General features: G+C 36.6%; 1 protein-coding gene across 4 annotated transcripts in view; it reads right to left on the bottom strand.

Annotated features, from left to right (window-relative positions):
• Nucleotides 1-18,851, bottom strand: part of sfswap (splicing factor SWAP) — a 93,480-nt gene that overhangs the window by 35,814 nt on the left and 38,815 nt on the right. For all 4 annotated transcript variants that reach the window (XM_079585775.1, XM_079585773.1, XM_079585774.1 and 1 more), the window contains exons 11-13: nucleotides 7,265-7,337; nucleotides 6,156-6,392; nucleotides 1,135-1,319 (exon numbers count right to left, since the gene is read on the bottom strand). In XM_079585775.1, the coding sequence (XP_079441901.1) occupies nucleotides 1,135-1,319; nucleotides 6,156-6,392; nucleotides 7,265-7,337 (495 nt within the window). The remainder of the gene's footprint in view (nucleotides 1-1,134; nucleotides 1,320-6,155; nucleotides 6,393-7,264; nucleotides 7,338-18,851) is intronic.

The following is an 18,851-nucleotide window of genomic DNA, read 5'->3' as shown; positions in this document are numbered from 1 at the left end:
TTATGAGGGACAATAATATTTTATACAAGTTTAAAGGGAAAAGACAGATTCCATGTCAATATCCTAACAAATAGAATACACTTAGTTTAACCTTAAAGGTTAGTTCACCCAAATATATATATATATATTTTTTTAAATCTGTTCGTCATATAAATTAAATCCGTTCCTCATACAAAGTATCTTAAGTCGAGTCTCTTGAGAATATTTGGACTAAACCACTCGAGTCATATGGATTCGTTTTAAAATCTCTTTATGAACTATTTGAAGCGTTTAAGTGGTAGTTGCGTAGACTCAATGGTAGAGTGTCAATGTAAGGACAGGAATATCTCAGATTTCTTTCAAAATATCTTTATTTGTGTTTCGAAGATGAACGAAAGTCTTATGGGTTTGACAATTCTTTCATTTTTAGGTGAACTAACCCTTTAAATAATGTATAGTTGGTACACATCAAGCTTTTCTTGCGATTTTGCCACCTGTCATGTTCTTTTTATGCAGGAGAAGCGCATTCAAACACGGACATGGTAACAAACAACAATACCTTGACTTGCTACCTAATTTGGTTAACATTTATTTGAGGAATTCGGTTTATGATATTGAGTTTGTAATAAATATGCCTACACTGGCTAACGGTGATTAAGTGAATGATTACGTGTAATGTACAATGATCACAATGCAAGTCAAGCACAGGTGCATGTACAACCTATTTTTCAGTGCCATTCAGTATGGGATTTGACTGTTTGATAGTAGTCTATTTTTAAAAGGACTGCTTATACAGACTGTGTTCTGGGGGTTTGTTAGACTAGTCTGTTACAACATGTCCGTTTAAATGTTAATGAAATTAGTCCCAACTACATACTTCCAATTCAGTGCATATTGCTCTGAAAAAAAGAGAACTAGTTTTATTTGCATCAAAAAAAATATTATTTAGCATCACCAAATCAACCTAAATACATTAATTTATACCAATAAAACACTTTTTTATGGGTTCAATCAGGTAAAATAGCTCTTCAAAGCAATGATTGTAGGTGACGACATTTTTAGGTGTAGTGCAGGAATTCAGAGACTGTCTAGGTATATGTGGAGGTAGATGGGCAATGCTGGAAAACACACACACACACACACACACAAACAAACCTCAGACGCAGCAGCGGTTTCCTCGGTACGCTTGAGTTCAGCCTCCGGCCCTCGCAGGGTCTGCAGGAAGAGGGCGGCTTTCCTCTTGCGCTCAGCCTGAAGCTGCCGCTCTTTTGACTCTTTGGAGGCCTGGGCCAGTTTCTCTCTCGCTGCTGCTGATAACCGGTCCTCCAGCTTCTGTTTGGCTGGAAGAAAAAAGGGAAGAGAGGTCAGAAACACACATTTGTCTTGATACACACCATATGCTCTAAAAACTAAAAGCATGTGCGAGTGATCTTGCGCTCAGAGGTGCAACCGCAAAGTATTTCTAGATGAGGTCACTCGTGACTTACCTGGTTTTGTAAGACCGCGTGCCTCATAAAAACTGCATAGGGCTAAAAAAGCTACAAGATAACGATGCGTCACATTTTAATGTTTCGCATCTAACACGACAAAAATAACATTCACTCTCTGCTTAGGTGTTAAAGGCTGCCTGGCTACTGATTGTATAATAGTCGACAGTGTCTCAATTTAGCTAGTTCAAGTAGGCAGTGTACTCATGTATAATTTTTCAAGTTTTGTTCATGGGAACAGCGATAACAAAAGAAAAAGGGGGAAACGAAAACAAGTCATTATATTATACAAGAACAAGTAGAGGGCCCTGTCAGCATTCGCACTAAAAATAGGTCCCCTGCCACGAACAATCACATACAACTCCGGAACAAACACAACTGGAGAGAGAACAGAGGCATCTCCTTCATTACGTCATTCTGAGAAAATAACACTGTGTTGCAGCGAGAGATAGAGTTAGGAACGAAATTTGTGAGAGATGTTCCTTAATCAGTGAAGCTCAAAATCACAAGTTGTTCGCAGCACCCTGAAACGATCTTGCAGCCTTGACGTCCTGTTATGATTTAACCTAGTCTTCTATTAATGCACGGCACTGTGCCCTCTCCTTAATGAGGGAGCTTAGAGACAAACCACAATGAAATGACGAGAAGAGTGCTCTGGAAATAAAATTAAAGAATTGTACATATTAATTGTACAATATTACAATACAAGTCTTTAACTGATTCAGTGAGAACCAGATCAGACCAATTTATGAACTAATTATTTAAAAATCGATTTTGTTAGCTGAACCACCAAATTCATTGAAAAAATCTGATATGACACGTTCACAAATTTGACACTGACACTTCTCTCATGAGATCTAGGGATCTCCATAGATCTCCACATTTCAGTATAAAATAACAAATTTCAATCTGAAAAAAAAAGAAAAAGAAAATTATTATTATTAATATTATATTTTTTAATTTGTTCTATATATATATATATATATACACACATATACACACACACACACACACACACACACACACACACATATATATATATACACACACACACATAAGAAAAAATAATTAATTTAAAAAACATTTTACTAAAACAACAAAAATAAAGCTATTGAGCTAATAGACAAAAGCACATAACAAAATTATTCACACTTAAACTTAGAACAAAAAAAAGATAGAATGTTAATAAAATAAATCTCTTTTTGTGTTCCACTTGAGAAAGAAATACACACAGTAAATATTGACTGTGTTTTCCTTCAGAGGTGATCTATTCCACAAGGTAACACCTAAATTGCACCCCAAAATGGACAGAATTAAAAATGATGAGCCAGTTTGGCACATTTAGTACGTATAGTTTTTTTAACAGTAGTTCTTATAACAAGAGTTGCATTAAAGTTGCAAACAAATCATCCCATGTATTTTATTTGTTTTTATATTATCAATCATTCTATCTTTTTTTTTTTGCGCTTGTGCTCATCCCTAGATAAAAGACTGCAATAACTTTACACATGTGTGACAAGCATTTTGAATGCAACCCCCAGCACTTAACACCTGTAATTTTCTTGTGGCATTTCTCAAAGCAACGACTCAAGTAATTGTCTGCTTTTTCCTGCAAATGTCCCCTTCTCTCGCATAATTTCTCATCTACACACTTCAGAAGTCAATGAGCAATTGAGGCTGCGAATAACATAGACAAAATCCAATAAGGCTACCTTTTGAAACTACAATTTGTAACATAAACAGGTAAGCTCTGAGGGAAACACAAGGGGTGTAAATACTTTGCCTCTCAGCTTTCACAACACACAACCGCAAGAGACAGCAGAGTCGACCCAATAAAACTCTCACTCATGATCACACAAACTCACTCCATTCAGTAAATAAACTAAAGGTAATAGACGGACACATGAAAACAGACTGAGTGCGTGCGGAATTGTGCATCTGTGATTCTTTAACAGCTCATCAATACAGATTATGTTCCTCCGGATGGGTCGATAGTCATGCAATCTAAGCTAGTTTGCCACTGAGCGAGGCCTTCTTTGCTGCAGTGCCATTTATTTCACTTCCCCACGCAGTAAACTTCCTCTGGGCATCTGGTCTTATTACTGTAATTACCCCTTGCGTTCCAGGAGCATTACTGCTCAGCGTTTGGACGGAGAGTCTGCCATGTGCAGTCCTGTGTCATTGATAAGGTTTAAACAAATTAATTTTTAATGAGGAACAAGAAAACCAATGCAAAGCCTACATGTTATAACGAAATGTGTATCTCTTGTTAAAGGAATAGTTCACACAGAAATGAACACCTGTCTTCATTTACTCACCTTCATGTCGTTCCAAACTCATTTGACTTGCTGTCATCCATAGAACAATATCCTGGCTCGCCCCTTTTCCATTTAATAAGAGTAAATTAGTACTGGGAATGTAGACCTCAAACTTGTTTGAATGGATATGGATGGCAAGTGGCAAGATTGCCTATGAATTCTCACTTAAATTTGAGTCACAAATGATATCATAATATCAAATAAAATGTGTTTTTAAGTCATATTGGGGACATCTCTATGTATTGACATTCATTATATATTGAACAGTGGCCAGTTCATTATTAAAAATGTGTCCTTTTGTGTTACAAGGACGAATGGGTTTGGAATGGCATGAGAGGTTTCTACTTATGGTTTCTACAAAAAAATATGAAGGATCATGTGACACTGAAGACTGGTGTAATGCCTACAGAAAATTAAGCTTTACCATTACATGTATAAATGACATTTTAAAATGTATTAAAATAAGAAACAGTTCGCAATATTATTGTTTTTACTGCATTTTGATTTTTTTTTTTTTTAAATGCAGCTCTGGTGAGCATAAGAGACTTGACTGAAAACACAATGTATTCTGTTTTTAGCCCAAAACACATTTTCAATCTCTCATGCACACCTGCATGTCTCATTTCCTGTGTAGACACTGTCGGTATCTTTGATTGAGAGGTGTCCTGCTTGTTTTAACTGTGTGAAACTCTCCCTCTTAATTATGGGAGACAGTTACTGCCGCTGGTGAGCATGGTCCAGATCGAATACATTACGGCCCTGGCCCTCACCGAAATAATTTAATGTGCTGCCAGTCATGGTGATGTGACAGCTTTCAGACCATCTCACTATGTAAAGTCTCAGAGGGTCAAAAAAAACAAAGTAGTAGCGAAATCCGGTATCTCTTGGCTGAATGCGATCATGATAAACTACTGTTTGTTTCGCAATATTTCTTATCTTGTTACAGTAAAAGATGTTTGGCTTCTAAGCTTCTGGCCATTGAGGAATTACATTTGGGCTGCAACAATTACAGTGAAGGAAATCAGCATGAGTTATTTTTGTAATGCTCCACAAACTGACTCATCTCTTCTGTTTGAACAATTTTTATGAACATTATAAAAGAACAGCCTTGAAAACAGCAAACAAGGGCTTATTTCAATTAGGAATTACTTATGAAACTTAACTTCTGAACTCTCCAGACAATCATTCAAAGCTAAAATATGCTAATATGCCTGGCATTTAAACAGATGGACAATGGTCGAGAACAGAGTCTAGTGCCATTAAAAGGACAGTTAAAAAATTAACAATTCATTTAATGTTCTTCCAAAATCCTTTGACTTAATCATTTTGAGATATACTCTGGCCACTCTTTTCCATATAACGAAATGGAAAGAAGAATTTCAAGCTCAAAAATGGCAAAAAGAGCACCATTGAAATATAATATTAATATAAAATAATATAATCCTCCCTTCTTTTTTCTTTACTTGTTCCTTCCAACCTGCCTGCCCTTATTTCTTGTCTTCCGTCCCTCATACCATGTTCTAAATCTACAATTTACCTCTTCCTGTCCTTAATTTCTTCCTATCTTTTCCTTCTTCATTCTTAGTTATTTATTCCTTCCTTGTTCCCTTTTCCTCATTTTCCTCTTCTAGTTCTGTTTCTTCTTCCTTCACTTTCTCTTTGCTTCCCTCTTACGGTCCTTCATTCTTTCTTCCTTGATACTTTCTTCTTCTACTCTCCATGTTCCTCATTTTCTCTTTCCTTTTCCTTTTCTTTGTTTCCTAATCCTTTATCTCCTTCATTCATTCTGTCCCTCTTCCTGTTCTTCATTCTTTCTTCCTTCCTAAAATCTTTCAGTTTCTTGATCCCATTTTCCCATTCATCCCATCCTTCATTTATCCATCCTTTTCATTCCTCCTGTCTTACCTTTTTTCTTTCATTCCTATCTTCCTTCCAACATATTCCTTCCCTCTTCCCGTTTTACATTCTTCCTTCCTTCCCTCTTCCCGTTTTCCTTCCTTCCCTCTTCCCATTTTACATTCTCTCTTCCTTCCTTCCAACATTCCTTCCCTCTTCCCGTTTTACATTCTTCCTTCCTTCCAACCTTCCTTCCCTCTTCCCGTTTCACATTCTTCCTTCCTTCCAACCGTCCTTCCCTCTTCCCGTTTTACATTATTCCTTCCTTACAACACTCCTTCCCTCTTCCCGTTTTCCTTCCTTCCTTCCTTCCAACATTCCTTCCCTCTTCCCGTTTTCCTTCCTTCCTTCCTTACAACATTCCTTCCCTCTTCCCGTTTTCCTTCCTTCCTTCCTTCCAACATTCCTTCCCTCTTCCCGTTTTCCTTCCTTCCTTTCTTCGGATCAACATGTGTGTGTAAAATTCTTGATCTACCTTGTTTGGCCTCTTGCTCTTCCAAGGACAGTCCCGGTTTCTTCTCCTCAGCCAATGGAGGCTGAGGCGTCTCTCTGGCTGCCTCAACCAATCCTATGGCCAACTCTATTCCGTCTTGCACCTCCCCCTTCATCCCATCCTCATCCGAGTCGTCGTCCAGCCGCACACGATTCTTCTCCAGAGGCAAAAGGTCGTTTTCTTTTGACTTTATGGCAAAGCAGATAGGTGCAAAAGACGCTGGGGAGTGGGTGATAATAGACACGTTTTATTTAGTAAAAAACCTTCCTCACTTAAGCACAAATGTACTGCACAATTACTGTCATTACGGTCAAACACATGACATGATCATTAAGTGAAACAGCCTGAGCTGGGGCTGCACGAATAATCGCAATTTACATGTTTTGAAAACGCAAAGCCTGTGATTGTTTTTTATGCACAGCTTGTCATCGATGTACGACTCTGTAAACGCTGCTCCATCTGAAAGCACTGCGAGTTTGAGTCACTTATAAATGTGCATTTGAAAAAGCAACACACATCAAACATCTTTCCAAACATGAGAAGCATTTATGAAGCGCTTGTCCAACAAAAGACAACATTTAATAACATGCTTTTACTCACTTCATTATGATAATTGAGCATCCATCTGTGAGATGATGTGGCTTCTTACACAGAATAAGGCAGTCATGTGTTTATTGGTCATGTTTAATCAAAGTGTTTCAATCTTTGTTTATTTAGCTGCAGCGATGATGCCTGATAGGGATTTCCTGGAATGATGTGGGTTAACTACTTCTGCGGCGGGGCACATTTGGCGTGTCTGCACGAGAGCGCCCTCTGGCTTTCAGATGGAGCAGCATTTACTACCGATCAACCGTGCTGCACTGACAAACTGCATAAAATAATCGCAGCCTTTGCCAAATCGCGTGAGGTTTCATTGCGATTAATTGTGCAGCCCTAGCCTGAGCACAACAAACGGAATTAAAAGATGGAGATACATGGGACGGTGTTGTAATGTAGCTGCATGAGGGCATTATGAAATGTCAATGTGGATGACAAGGATGTTTGGAGGTCAGGTGGTGGGGGCTCGATCATGGAGCGCAGAGCTGCATTACCTTTAAGGAGCTTGCCATCGTTCTGCTGCTTGTCAGAAGAGCAGTCCGCTGTGCTGTTGTAAAGCAAGGAACCCTGTGAAGCCGGGACAACAGAAACAGAGAACAGAGACACAAAGTTACTTTACTTTGCAGACACAGCTCAAGGATGAAAATCCTGAGCTCTCAGTTTTTAGACAAAGGCTCTCTCAAAAGCTTGACAGGATTTTAAAGGACTTTCTTTGTACCGAACATGTGGTAATTCTAAACCAGTAATTCCTTAAATGTACCATTTCACAGGTGAAGACGGTGATGAACAAGGGGAAATAGAAAGAGTTCAGGCTACAGGAAAAGTCTGAGAGAGAATCCATCTCATCCTTTAAAGGGTATATGTGTAATATATTGATGTAAAAGTCCTTTCTGTGCTTTTTCTTTCTCTTCCTTTTAGCTTTCTTTACTTTCCTTCCTTGGTTTTGTTTTTGTCTCCTTCCTTCCTTATCCTTTTACATTCTTTGCTGCCTTGCTTCCAGTCAATTTACATTCATTTCTGCCTTCCTTTGATATTTTACAGTCTTTCCTGCCTACTTTGTCATTTTACCCTTCTTTCTACCTACAATCGTCCCTTCCTTTTATTTTGCCTTTCATTTGACCCTTTCTTCTTCCTGCCATCCTTATTTCCATTTTACCCTTCTTTCTTCCTACAATTGTTCCTTCCTTTTATTTTGCCTTTCATTTTACCCTTTCTTCTTCCTGCCATCCTTATTTCCATTTTACCATTCTTTCTTCCTGCCATTCTTTCTCCTATTTTAACCTTTATACTTCCATCCATCCATCCATCCATCCATCCATCAAGAGAAGAAATCTTTCTTCACTTCCAGTTCAATGTGCAGAAACAAATACAAGTATACCTTGTTTGGAAACAATCATTATTTTTGCAACTATGATGTATAGCTACCTCATAAATTTCATTATGCCACCTTTAAACAATGAAGAGAAGAAAGAAGAGCATTTCCCACTTGCTATATGGATTTTGGCCTGAGCTCTATTAGGATGAGATTCAGGGTTTGAGAATCACTCTGGAAGCAATGCTGATGGACGAGTATAATCTCAGCAACGTTCTGCAGCAGAGGAAAAGCACGACAAGCTCCTTCACGGTCGTGTGGCGTGAGAGCAATGCAAGCCTGATGCTCTCATTTATCAACCATCTGCCAGCAGACTGCATGCTCAAAATGTCTAATTCCACCTCAATACACATGGAAGTCTGGACTCCACACTGTTTTATGGTGAAAAACTCCACACTTTAATGAGGTACAGTGTTCCCACACTAATGAGATGTTGTTTTCCTTATACTGACCCAAATCTTTGTGTTTTATTCTTTTGTTTGCGTCAGCGCAAGAGTAAAAAATGAATATTCTACACAGCTGTACGCTAATGGGTATTGACACAAATAATAAAGAGAACCACACATGCTGTGATAATCCCATGTAATCTCACTGCCGCATTTTTTTATGTAACAAGGACAAAAGAGAGAGATTCTAAAAGTTTAGTGTCCCTAATGGAAGTTTTCAATATTTTACAGCTCTATTAAGAAGTGTCTGTAGATCCTCACTGTAGCCCTGGGTAAGATGAAGGGTCAGGGGGACATTAAATCCAGTTAAGAATCTCTCACCCACAGATGAAAGACATGATGAAGGAATTAAAGTGGGAGATTGGATCTGTGACCAGACACTCGATAAAAAAGAGAAGAGACACACTGTGTGGGAAAGAGAGACACTATGTGGGGAGAGAGAATGTTTCAGAGTAGCCTGTACTCCAGCTTCGTGCTGAGAAACAAGAACCTTATTCGGATACATTTAAGAAAGACACGAACAAAGAAAAATCTCCATTACACAAAAGAATCACTCTTTCAAGACAATTCTTTTTAAAGAATCCATTGCAAAAACAAGAAAATTAAAACAAATGAGCCTCAATTCTCACTGCTTTCTAATTGATTATAAAATGAAAACAAATGAGCCTCAAACCTCACTGCTAACTGATTAATAATAATTGTAATAAATAATAATATATAATAACGGAAGCCCTGAACCGCAATGTAAAAAAAAAAAAAAAATCCGTACAAAAAAATAATTCTAGCATTTCAAGATTAATCTCGAAATGTTTAGATTAATCTCGAAATGTTTAGAGAAACTTTAAAGTTGTAATATCTTGAGAATAAAGTCAAAGATTATGTAAAGAAATGCTGGAAATTTATTTTTAACTGATTTTTTTTTTACGTTGTGGTTCAGGGCTTCCGTATATAATTTATTAATAATAAAACAACAATGTATATAATAATAATAACAACAACAACAATTAATACATGTATACAAAATAAAGGGGGCTATATGTGGTTCAATATATTAGTCATGGTTCTTCAAAAGTCGAAAAAAGATTTGTTCGTGGAGCCATTTAGGAACCGGAAACGTTAATCGTAATTGGAAGCAAAATAATTCAATTCCTTAAAATTCCCATCACTACTCCTACTTAGAGGGAAAAAAAACTGCTCTGAATTACAAGCACTCTCCTGAGCAGTGTATTTGTTTCCGCCTGTTTGCTCTGCTCGAAAAAACGTGAACTTCAGTGTGCTGTGGTTTCCAGAGAATCCTTCAGTAGAGACCTCTGTTGTCAACTTACATCATCAAATTAATATCAAATGAACATTAATAACAAATCAAGGGCTGTTGTATAGACTCCCCCTCTGAGCGACATTTCCTAGATTTTCTTAAACACGTTCTCCCCTGTAGAGATGGTGCCATACTGAATGTCTTCATCCTCTCATATAAAGGCAATAATCTCTTAATCCTGTTTATGGGTAAAGTCAGCAGAAGAAATGCATGCTGATGGACCATGTCACGTGGAAGTAGCTCTACAATAGCAAACCACAGATGAGCAATGTGCCTATGGAAGAGTTAGAATGCTGTAATTCAGAGTAAAATGGCAGGTGTCTCTCATGAAGGATTACAAAGATTCTGATGCTATAGGAAATAGAACTCTGCCATAAGAAAATACACACTTAAGTTGATCTTGTTAAATTCACCAACAAAATTCCTCTCTTCACACAATGTACTAAATCTGAGAATATTTTCAGATTTCAGAGCTCACATTTCCACCCCAATCCCCTGACATCACACATTGCATTAATTGGTTCCAAACAGCGGTGCGGTTGCGCCATCAACACAGTTCCACCATGAATACTAGCGACAGCTGTTTAGCTCGGTTGCTAAGTAACAACTTGCGAGGAGAGGGAAAAAAAAATATATATATATATTGTTCACTTGACTTTTTTCTCTCATGTTTTTGTCTGTATAGGACTGAAACCTACATATGCTATGTTGAATAAAAAACTAAAAAAGAAAAAAAACTTGAAGGATAATATGCAATTTGATTGTTTAACTTTCTCAATAAAGTTTTTGTTAAACAACAGAATTTTTTTACACCGTGATAAGTGAACAAACAAAACTAAAAAGACTTTAAAGCAAGAAGGTGAAGGTTTTTCTTTAGAAAATCCCCTTTTGTTAACCTTTCAAAGAACATTTTAAAGAAAAGATGACAATTTTAAAAAACGGGGATAAAGCTGTAAATTACTTAACAAGCAAATATAACAAAAGATAAAACCACACCAAAATGCTGCTTAACACCTTTCTTTGTAACATTAGGTATATGCCGCTATTCAAAACTACAAGAAAATAATGTTAATAAATGTTTAAGCAACAGTTCTTATTACTGCATTACATTTCAATTCATATCTTAAGCTGACAAATGACAAACATGATAGAATTATGTGTTAAAAACATAAAAGTTATGCCAATTTACATGTTGTAAGAAAATGTGCCTTTGCAAAAGCAAATGGTTGTGTCTTGCCTACATGCTTATTGCATTTGTCTTGCATCCAAGATGCAAAGAATACAAGCTGCTCACCCAAGGCATTTTCTGCCGAGACGAGCATCACTTGGGTAAATTAAACCAGAATGTTTTCTAAGACGCATCTTCAAGACTTTCTCAGTGTGGTTTCTCACATCCTAACTCAGAAAGTAACTTTCATGCAAACTGAACTGAACTTTGACATCAAACAGACAGAAAACTCAAACTCCAAGTAAAATTGTCTTACTGCAAGTACAATGTTTACAGACCTTTTTTTCTGAGCAGAGGCAAAACTGCTTTTGTAACAACTTGTTAAAGATTCACTAAAAGTTCAGGTGGCAGAGAATGCAGAAAGAGAAAACAAAAACAGAGTTTTTAGACGACAAAAGTAGGTTTCTTATCTGAAAAGTCAAAAGTAGAACCAAAGTGCTCTCCAGATAGAGGAAGACAACAAATCAAGAGACCGAGAAGAACATCAGAGACATTTAGAGATGCTGCCCCTGTTCCTTTAGTTAATCAGTCTAAATGAGCTGCTGGAGGTCTTGCGAACAGTTTGATTATTTCCACTAATAAAGCCATCAATGCAGTGGCCCGAGGACGGCCGGGGAATCTGACGAATCCACTGCCGACATGACACAGCAGGGCACTACAACACTGGCTGGATAAAAAAGGACACAAAACAAATTGGAATAAAAAGAGACAGCAGGGTGAGTTGAGGGAGGAGAGGTGCAATCCAGGTTCATTTCCCGAGAGGAAAACACAATGAAAGGAAGCAAACAAAGAAAGCAGGGCGACTGGTGTTTCACCTCTTCAAAGGTGAGCTGAAGTACTGCAGACCGAGCAAAGAAAACCGGCGCAAATCAAGATCAATGGCTTCCGAGCTGCAAGCACAGAGCTAATTGGACTATAAAAATGCGTGTTGATATGTTAAGGATGACAATTAAAAGAATGGCTAGTAGCTGAAGAGAGTGAGAGATAAGTGAGAGAATGAGAAAGAGAGAGGAAGAGAAAGATAATCGCTCAATTTGTATGTAAAAACTAAATAAAAACATGTCTACATGCTTTTTCAATGGAGCTGTATGGGCCAGACTTAAGGCAGAAACTCATATTTTTGCTAAAACCCTTCTAGTCAAAAAGATCAGCATTTTCATGGGTTTAAATGCAATATGTTTGTAATAAGAGACAATAAAACTTTGTGCATCCAAACCACTCCTTTCCTGGTAAAAAGAAATTAACTTGATTTTCAAGCGTCAATGAATTTGACAAGCCAAACTTGTCATTCTCTGAGTAATATGCAATTTCTTTAAGCCATGAAATAAACTTCTGTAAAATGAGTATAATTAACTACACAAAAAGCATTTAGAACATCTCCAGCTCATTTTAAAATTCCCCAAAAATCAAACAGTTCACCCCTTGCGTACGTTATGACGCATGTCAAAAAATCAGGCTGGCGGTCGGTTGAAATATCAGAAATAAAAACATCTACATAACACACTCCTGGGCATCAATCACTTCACTGAATACATGGCTAAGAAAGAAATAACTTTTACCTTAAGGTCCATCGGTTTTCAAATCCACAGCATTTTAATATCACGACATTGATGTCTGTCAAACAATAATGTGCACAAAACCAGTAGTATTTATGAGAAGCAGCGCTAAAAGAGATTAAAATGACAATCCAATTGAAAAACCTTGCCAGGTTAGTAAACATTGTTAAAAGCGTTTTGGCAAACTTTTTTTAATGCACAAACTACACATTCTGATTCTGACAATCTTGATTTGAATATTTTCAATAATTTTCTATTCTTGACTGATTTTTTCCCTCCATAATTTTGGCAATAGATGAACTGTTAAATGAGTGATCTTGAGAGGAGTCCCTGTATTCGTTCAATTTGAATCTGATGTAATATATATTATAAACTTGACCGGTGATTTTTTTAAATAAAAAGTTTGATTAAGATTAAGGCAATTATCAAAGTTTGATAAAGTGACTACAGTTGTATGAGGATGGTCAAGACAAACTTGAAAAACTGTATATGCACAGCTAAGGTTAGCACTCTCACTGCTCTCATGTTAACACATAATATTTAGAGTTTTGTGGCTAAACTAGAAACAATGTGTGCATTAACTGGCATTTTTAGCAATGTCTTGCCTCGTAAAAATAACTACAAATGAAAATATACAAATAACTGTAACTTTACATTAAGGTTCAATTTGTTAACATTAGTGAATTCATTACGTATAAGGAAACTAACAAGAAACTATTTTAATAGCATTTGTCAACCAATATTAATATCAATGTGAAGCACAAGTTGTATATATTAAAATTCGACAATGTTTTATGAATAAACATGATTAACAATGAACAAAAGTGTGTTTAAGAATTAACATTAACCTATATTAATAAATGCTGTAAAAAAGTATTTTAGCATTTACATAAGTAAAAAGTTTTTAAAAAGCAAGTTGTTCATTGTGACCCATTTATAATTTTACAAACTGAGAGATGAGATTAAATATCTTTCTTTTGAATTGATGGAATGTTCATACTGTAAGACTGTAATCACCAAGACTTTGATTAATATAGGATCATTTTCTTTACAACTAAAAGAGACATAATAAACGAGGTTACTGCGTACAAAATGCTAGGATTGGCGGAGACTCTAATTACAGATATTATCTATAATTGATGAAGCAGACAGTCAAAGACAAAGACTCTGCTCATAGGCTTAAAACAGAGGTTTGGGTTTTCAAATGCCTGCTTAATCACCACAAAAGTGAACAGGAAGAGCTGCTGTTTGTTCGTTTGTTCTTACACCGTCGCTAATGACCAACCAGATGCTGTAATTACAGACTGTGCTTTTAAAGTAGATATGAGAGAGGATACGGGAGTATTAGGGTTTGACAGAAAGCAGATACACAGGCACCTCGGTTGGTCCTTAAGAGAACTTATGCGAGAGCCACAGCCAGGAGTGGAGGTGAAGAGATCACGTTGTGAGGAGTGACAATAAATGAATGTGAGAAGTCTGACAATGTCCATCCAACTATGCATTTTAACACATGTGACCCTGGATCACAAAACCAGTCATAAGTCGCACGGGTATATTTGTGGCTATTATTATGTGGATATTAAGTAAAGATCATGTTCCATGAAGATATTTTGTACATTTCCTACCGTAAATATATAAAACATTTATTTTTGTGAGTGGATGCAGCACAATGCGAACATAAATGCACAACTTTAAAGCCGATTTTCTCAAATGTTTTGATTTTTTTGTACCCTCAGATTCAAGATGTTCAAATATTTGTATCTCGGCCAAATATCTTCCTATCCTAACAAACCATACATAAATTGAAAGCTTATTTATTCAGCTTATTTATTATTATGTATAAATCTCAATAAATAAATAAAAAAAGACCCATGTGACTGGTTTTGTGGTCCACGGTCACATGTGAGTTAGCATGTGCACGAGAAGTGTTTACATTCATTATGATACACAGCTGACAGCAAAGGTCCCCCCGTCAGAGATGGATAAAGACCCGTTTCACACAGCCCGTATAAGATGCACGCAAGATGAACTGTGGTGTTTTCTGGGTTTATTGTGTGCATATTAGAATGATTTATTAAGGATCATGTCACACTGACGACTGGAGTAATGGCTGCAGAAAATTCATCTTTTTTAAAAAGAAAACCATTATTTTAAATTTTAATAATATTTCACAAAAATTGCTGTTTTTTTTGTTTATTATTATTTTACTTTTTGATCAAATAAATGCCACCTGGGTGATCTTAAGAGAATCAAACTTTTTTTTTAAAAGTACTGTTAATATGCAAAAACATGCCAAATAACCAATTAAATCTGACAACTATGGTATTCAAATTAAATTATTTAGCTCAAATAATTCAATATACGAGTATAGTCAAGCTAATCCACTTGCATTCTTAAGCAAATAGACCAGGATATGCCTTTACCAATAAGTTAATTGGCTCTTTTAAATTAAAGGAATACCTTCCTTTTAATAAAAAAAAGAAAGAAAGAAAAAAGAACGACATCCTTCCACGAGTGGTCAGTCTCCTCCTCCTCCTCCATACTGTCTGTAGTCTATATTCAAGAGCCTGTGGATTTTACTCACTTCTTCAAGTATTTTAAGTCACCAAAAACCAAAGGGAAGCAGTAGCCTTGGAAGTACATAAAAAAAGAGAGAGGGACACAGGATCAAAAATGATTTAGCCGTGGAAAAAGTGCCCTAGAGGGGGCTGTAAAATGGCATGCTGCTAAAAATGTGCAGACAGCCTTTAAGCGTTGCTGTCGTAGCTGAGATACTGGTGCTCGGAGGCACTTCTCAAAGTCACTGACTGACACGAGTAGCACACATCCGTCTGCCAAAAATAAAACATAAAGAGATTATTACAGCCACCTTCTTTTAACCTCCTCCAGGTCTTAGTCACACCCCTAATCATCAAAATATATTCTTTTGATTAAACAAAAAACAAGTCTAATTCAAAAAGATTTTTATATTAACGCAATCTTTAGCATGATATATTTGGTAGATATTTTGAAATACGTACGCAAGACATGCAAATGTCTTTCCCTCACTATGGCCCTCATAAGCCACAATAAAGATAATTCCTGTCTTTCACTTTTCATGCTTTGCTGGATATGAAAGGGAATGCCGAAATCATGCCAGAGGGAAGAAATACTAAACACTTCGAAAAAACGAGAGCTTTAATTTAAAGTCGAAGAAAAAACATGAAATATTGGGAGGGGCAAGAGCTGGGAGAAAGAGAGCAGAGTGGAAAAATAAAAAAGTTTGTAATATTTATAAATTCTTTTAAAACAAATATGTTGCATGTTAAGAGTAGTGCCGGTTAAACCTCAACGGGGTGATCAGGATCCCAAAGCAAAGTGGAGCGGTCTAGTAAGACCTTGAAGTTTATTTTGTGATAATGGCAGTTGATTATTCTTGTTCATGATTACATGGATATTATAAATAAATAATATAACCAAATAAATAAATAAAAAGAACATGAAATATAGACCTGCACTTCGGATTCTAAATGGGTATCTTTGGAATACTCATATACTACTTTCAACATACTACAATTTGGGACACACTAATTCTAATTTCAAATACTATTTAGGACAGATATGCGAATTGGGGTGCAGCAATAGAAACTGTGCAGAGCGGGTGCGAGGAATGGAATTGGGAACCCCTGCTCTAGAGAGCAGTGTAATGAGAAAAAGATATGCTCTGTTGCAGAAGAAAACTCTGTGTAGTTCAGAAATCCTTCTAATGTATAAAAATAGTCGTTCAGAGTAGAGGGTGGAAATGTAGTATTGTGGAGAGGAAAAAAGAACATTTTGATCAAATTTTTAATAACATGTTTGTGGGGAAAAGGAAAAGAAAATGGATATATATATATATACTGTAGTTGTTGATGGCCTAGATATGCACTTTTATGACAAATAAAATATCAAACCAGTCCTTGCTATTGCATGTAACAAACAAAGTGTGTGTAAGGGGGGGCATCAAATTAAAGCTCGGTTACACAGAGGTCTGGAACTGCAGGGAAATGTTTCCACTTCTCATTAAAAGCAGCTAAAAGGCCGACCATTTCATTTAAACATGAGAGCGTGCCAAAACCTCAGAGCTGGAACCGCTGGCAGTGCAGCATTTATGTCTTATGGAGAAACTCAAAGGCTGCAGCACAAACACATTATTGATGATTTATGAAGTTGTGGGACCAGCCAAACGCCTTGATTATTACACAGGGAAATATTAACAAGGACCTCACCAAAGCAAGCAAAAATTAAAATCCCTCTAAGGTTCCTAGAACGCCACACAAGAACAAAACTTAGTCGATTTCATTCAAATTAACTTATGAGGAGAAACCCGAGTAGCTGTATGGTTAAAAGACTGAAAAATCAAATAATTAGACCATTAATAAAACAACAACTTTATGCTACCAATGATCTGGAACACACCAGACACAGTTTACTGCCATTCAGTGCCATAATAGACTTGTTTTAAAGGAACTGACATGTAAATCTTGTCTGAGAAAGGTCTGATGAGGAGAAATAAAAAAGGACAGTGGACCCTGAGACAACCATTACCATGTTTTAAAAGACCTTATTAAACAAGAATACATGTTCCTCAAAGAGAACACTTCAAGAACTGTGATGACGGCCAAAGCAGACGGTTTTAAATACGAGACTGGGTCGCAATTACAAGAATCGGGACTTTCAGAACCTGCCAGCTTTAAGGTCAGACTTCTTACCTGACCTTAAAAATAATTCAAAGTACCTGAACCATCCAGGATAATACATTATCCTCTAAAAGTCAATGCAAAGCATTCTCTGAGAGTCTCCAGACACAATTCTGCCTTGTAAAAGCTTTATACAGCACAAGTTCCCTCATATATAAATATATATATATATATAAATAAATAAAAATACGAAGAGAAAATGGAAAACACGTGAAATGTGGTCAAATATAGCTGACTTAGAACAGTCAGACTTTGCTGAGATGAAGAAATCTGAACCAAATGTCATTTGGAAGATCCCAGAACATCAAGTTTAAATGCCGGCTGAGACCGACGAATTTACAGGTTTGCTGAACTTTGCGAATCACGCCAAACGTTCTCTGTGGATCCTGAATTAGTGAGAAGGAAAAAAGGAACATTATGTAATGCAAAAAATGTCAATTACATATCAGATTGTGGTTCTCCTTTGCGTGCGTTTGAATACAATTTTAATTCCTTGTGGTATTCTGCCCTTTTTAGTGATATGATACAACTTTTATTCACCCATAAGAAGAAAAAAGGCTTTCTGGCATTTGGTAGGACATTGGTTATGGTGAAGCAGCGGGTGTTAGTGAAATATGACTGTCCAATAAACTATCGTGTAGTGAGACGCTCAAAGCAATTGGTTGTGGGATGGTGTCCTTGAGGTATGCATACAAAAATGTTACAAGAATAAATGGATTTTCACAGGCTTGGGGGTTCCTCTGTCCTTCCTCTGAACCTCCGGATTTCTATCCTGACCGTGCAAATAAAAATCCTCCAAACTGACTTGAATTAAAGAGCAGTTAACTGTGCATGAATGCAGATGCACTGTAAACTCAAGTCATCTTACAATGCTTAGACATGGTTCAGTTTTTCTATAAGTTTGCTCTAATGACGTGATAAAACGCACAATTTACGATATTAAACTACAAGCAGAAAAAACTAGTCCGTGTGCAAAACTTTTCTCGACAACAGCCTTGATTTGAGAAAATGTACTGTCCGTAAAAATGACCGGGGCATGAAACTGCATTTTGCTGCCATTACATATCAAATCAAGAGAAAGAAAAGTGTAGTTCTCAGAAGATCTCTAGCATTATCTGTTTTGCTTATGCCACTTGAGTTAATACTTAGTTGATCATTTTAAGAGTGATTTAAAGGGATAGTTCAGGCCAAAAAAAAAAGTATTCACCAATATGTTGCTAAAAACTTGTGAATGACAGCAGAGATTTTGAAGAATGTTTGTCCAAACAACACTGAGCCACATTTACTTTGATTGCATGGACAAAAAAAGAAGACATTTTTCATAATATTCTGTATTCCACAGAAGAAAGTAGGTCATACTGGTTTGGAACGACACGAGAGTGATTAAATGATGACAAAACTTTCATTTTTGAGTGTACTATCCATTTAAGCATCCAAAAGAATCCA

This window comes from Phoxinus phoxinus (assembly GCF_949152265.1).
Source record: "Phoxinus phoxinus genome assembly, chromosome: 17".
In the NCBI taxonomy this organism is placed as follows: Eukaryota; Metazoa; Chordata; class Actinopteri; order Cypriniformes; family Leuciscidae; genus Phoxinus; species Phoxinus phoxinus.
The sequence above is the reverse complement of the archived record's forward strand: the minus strand, read 5'-3'. Positions and strand labels throughout refer to the sequence as shown.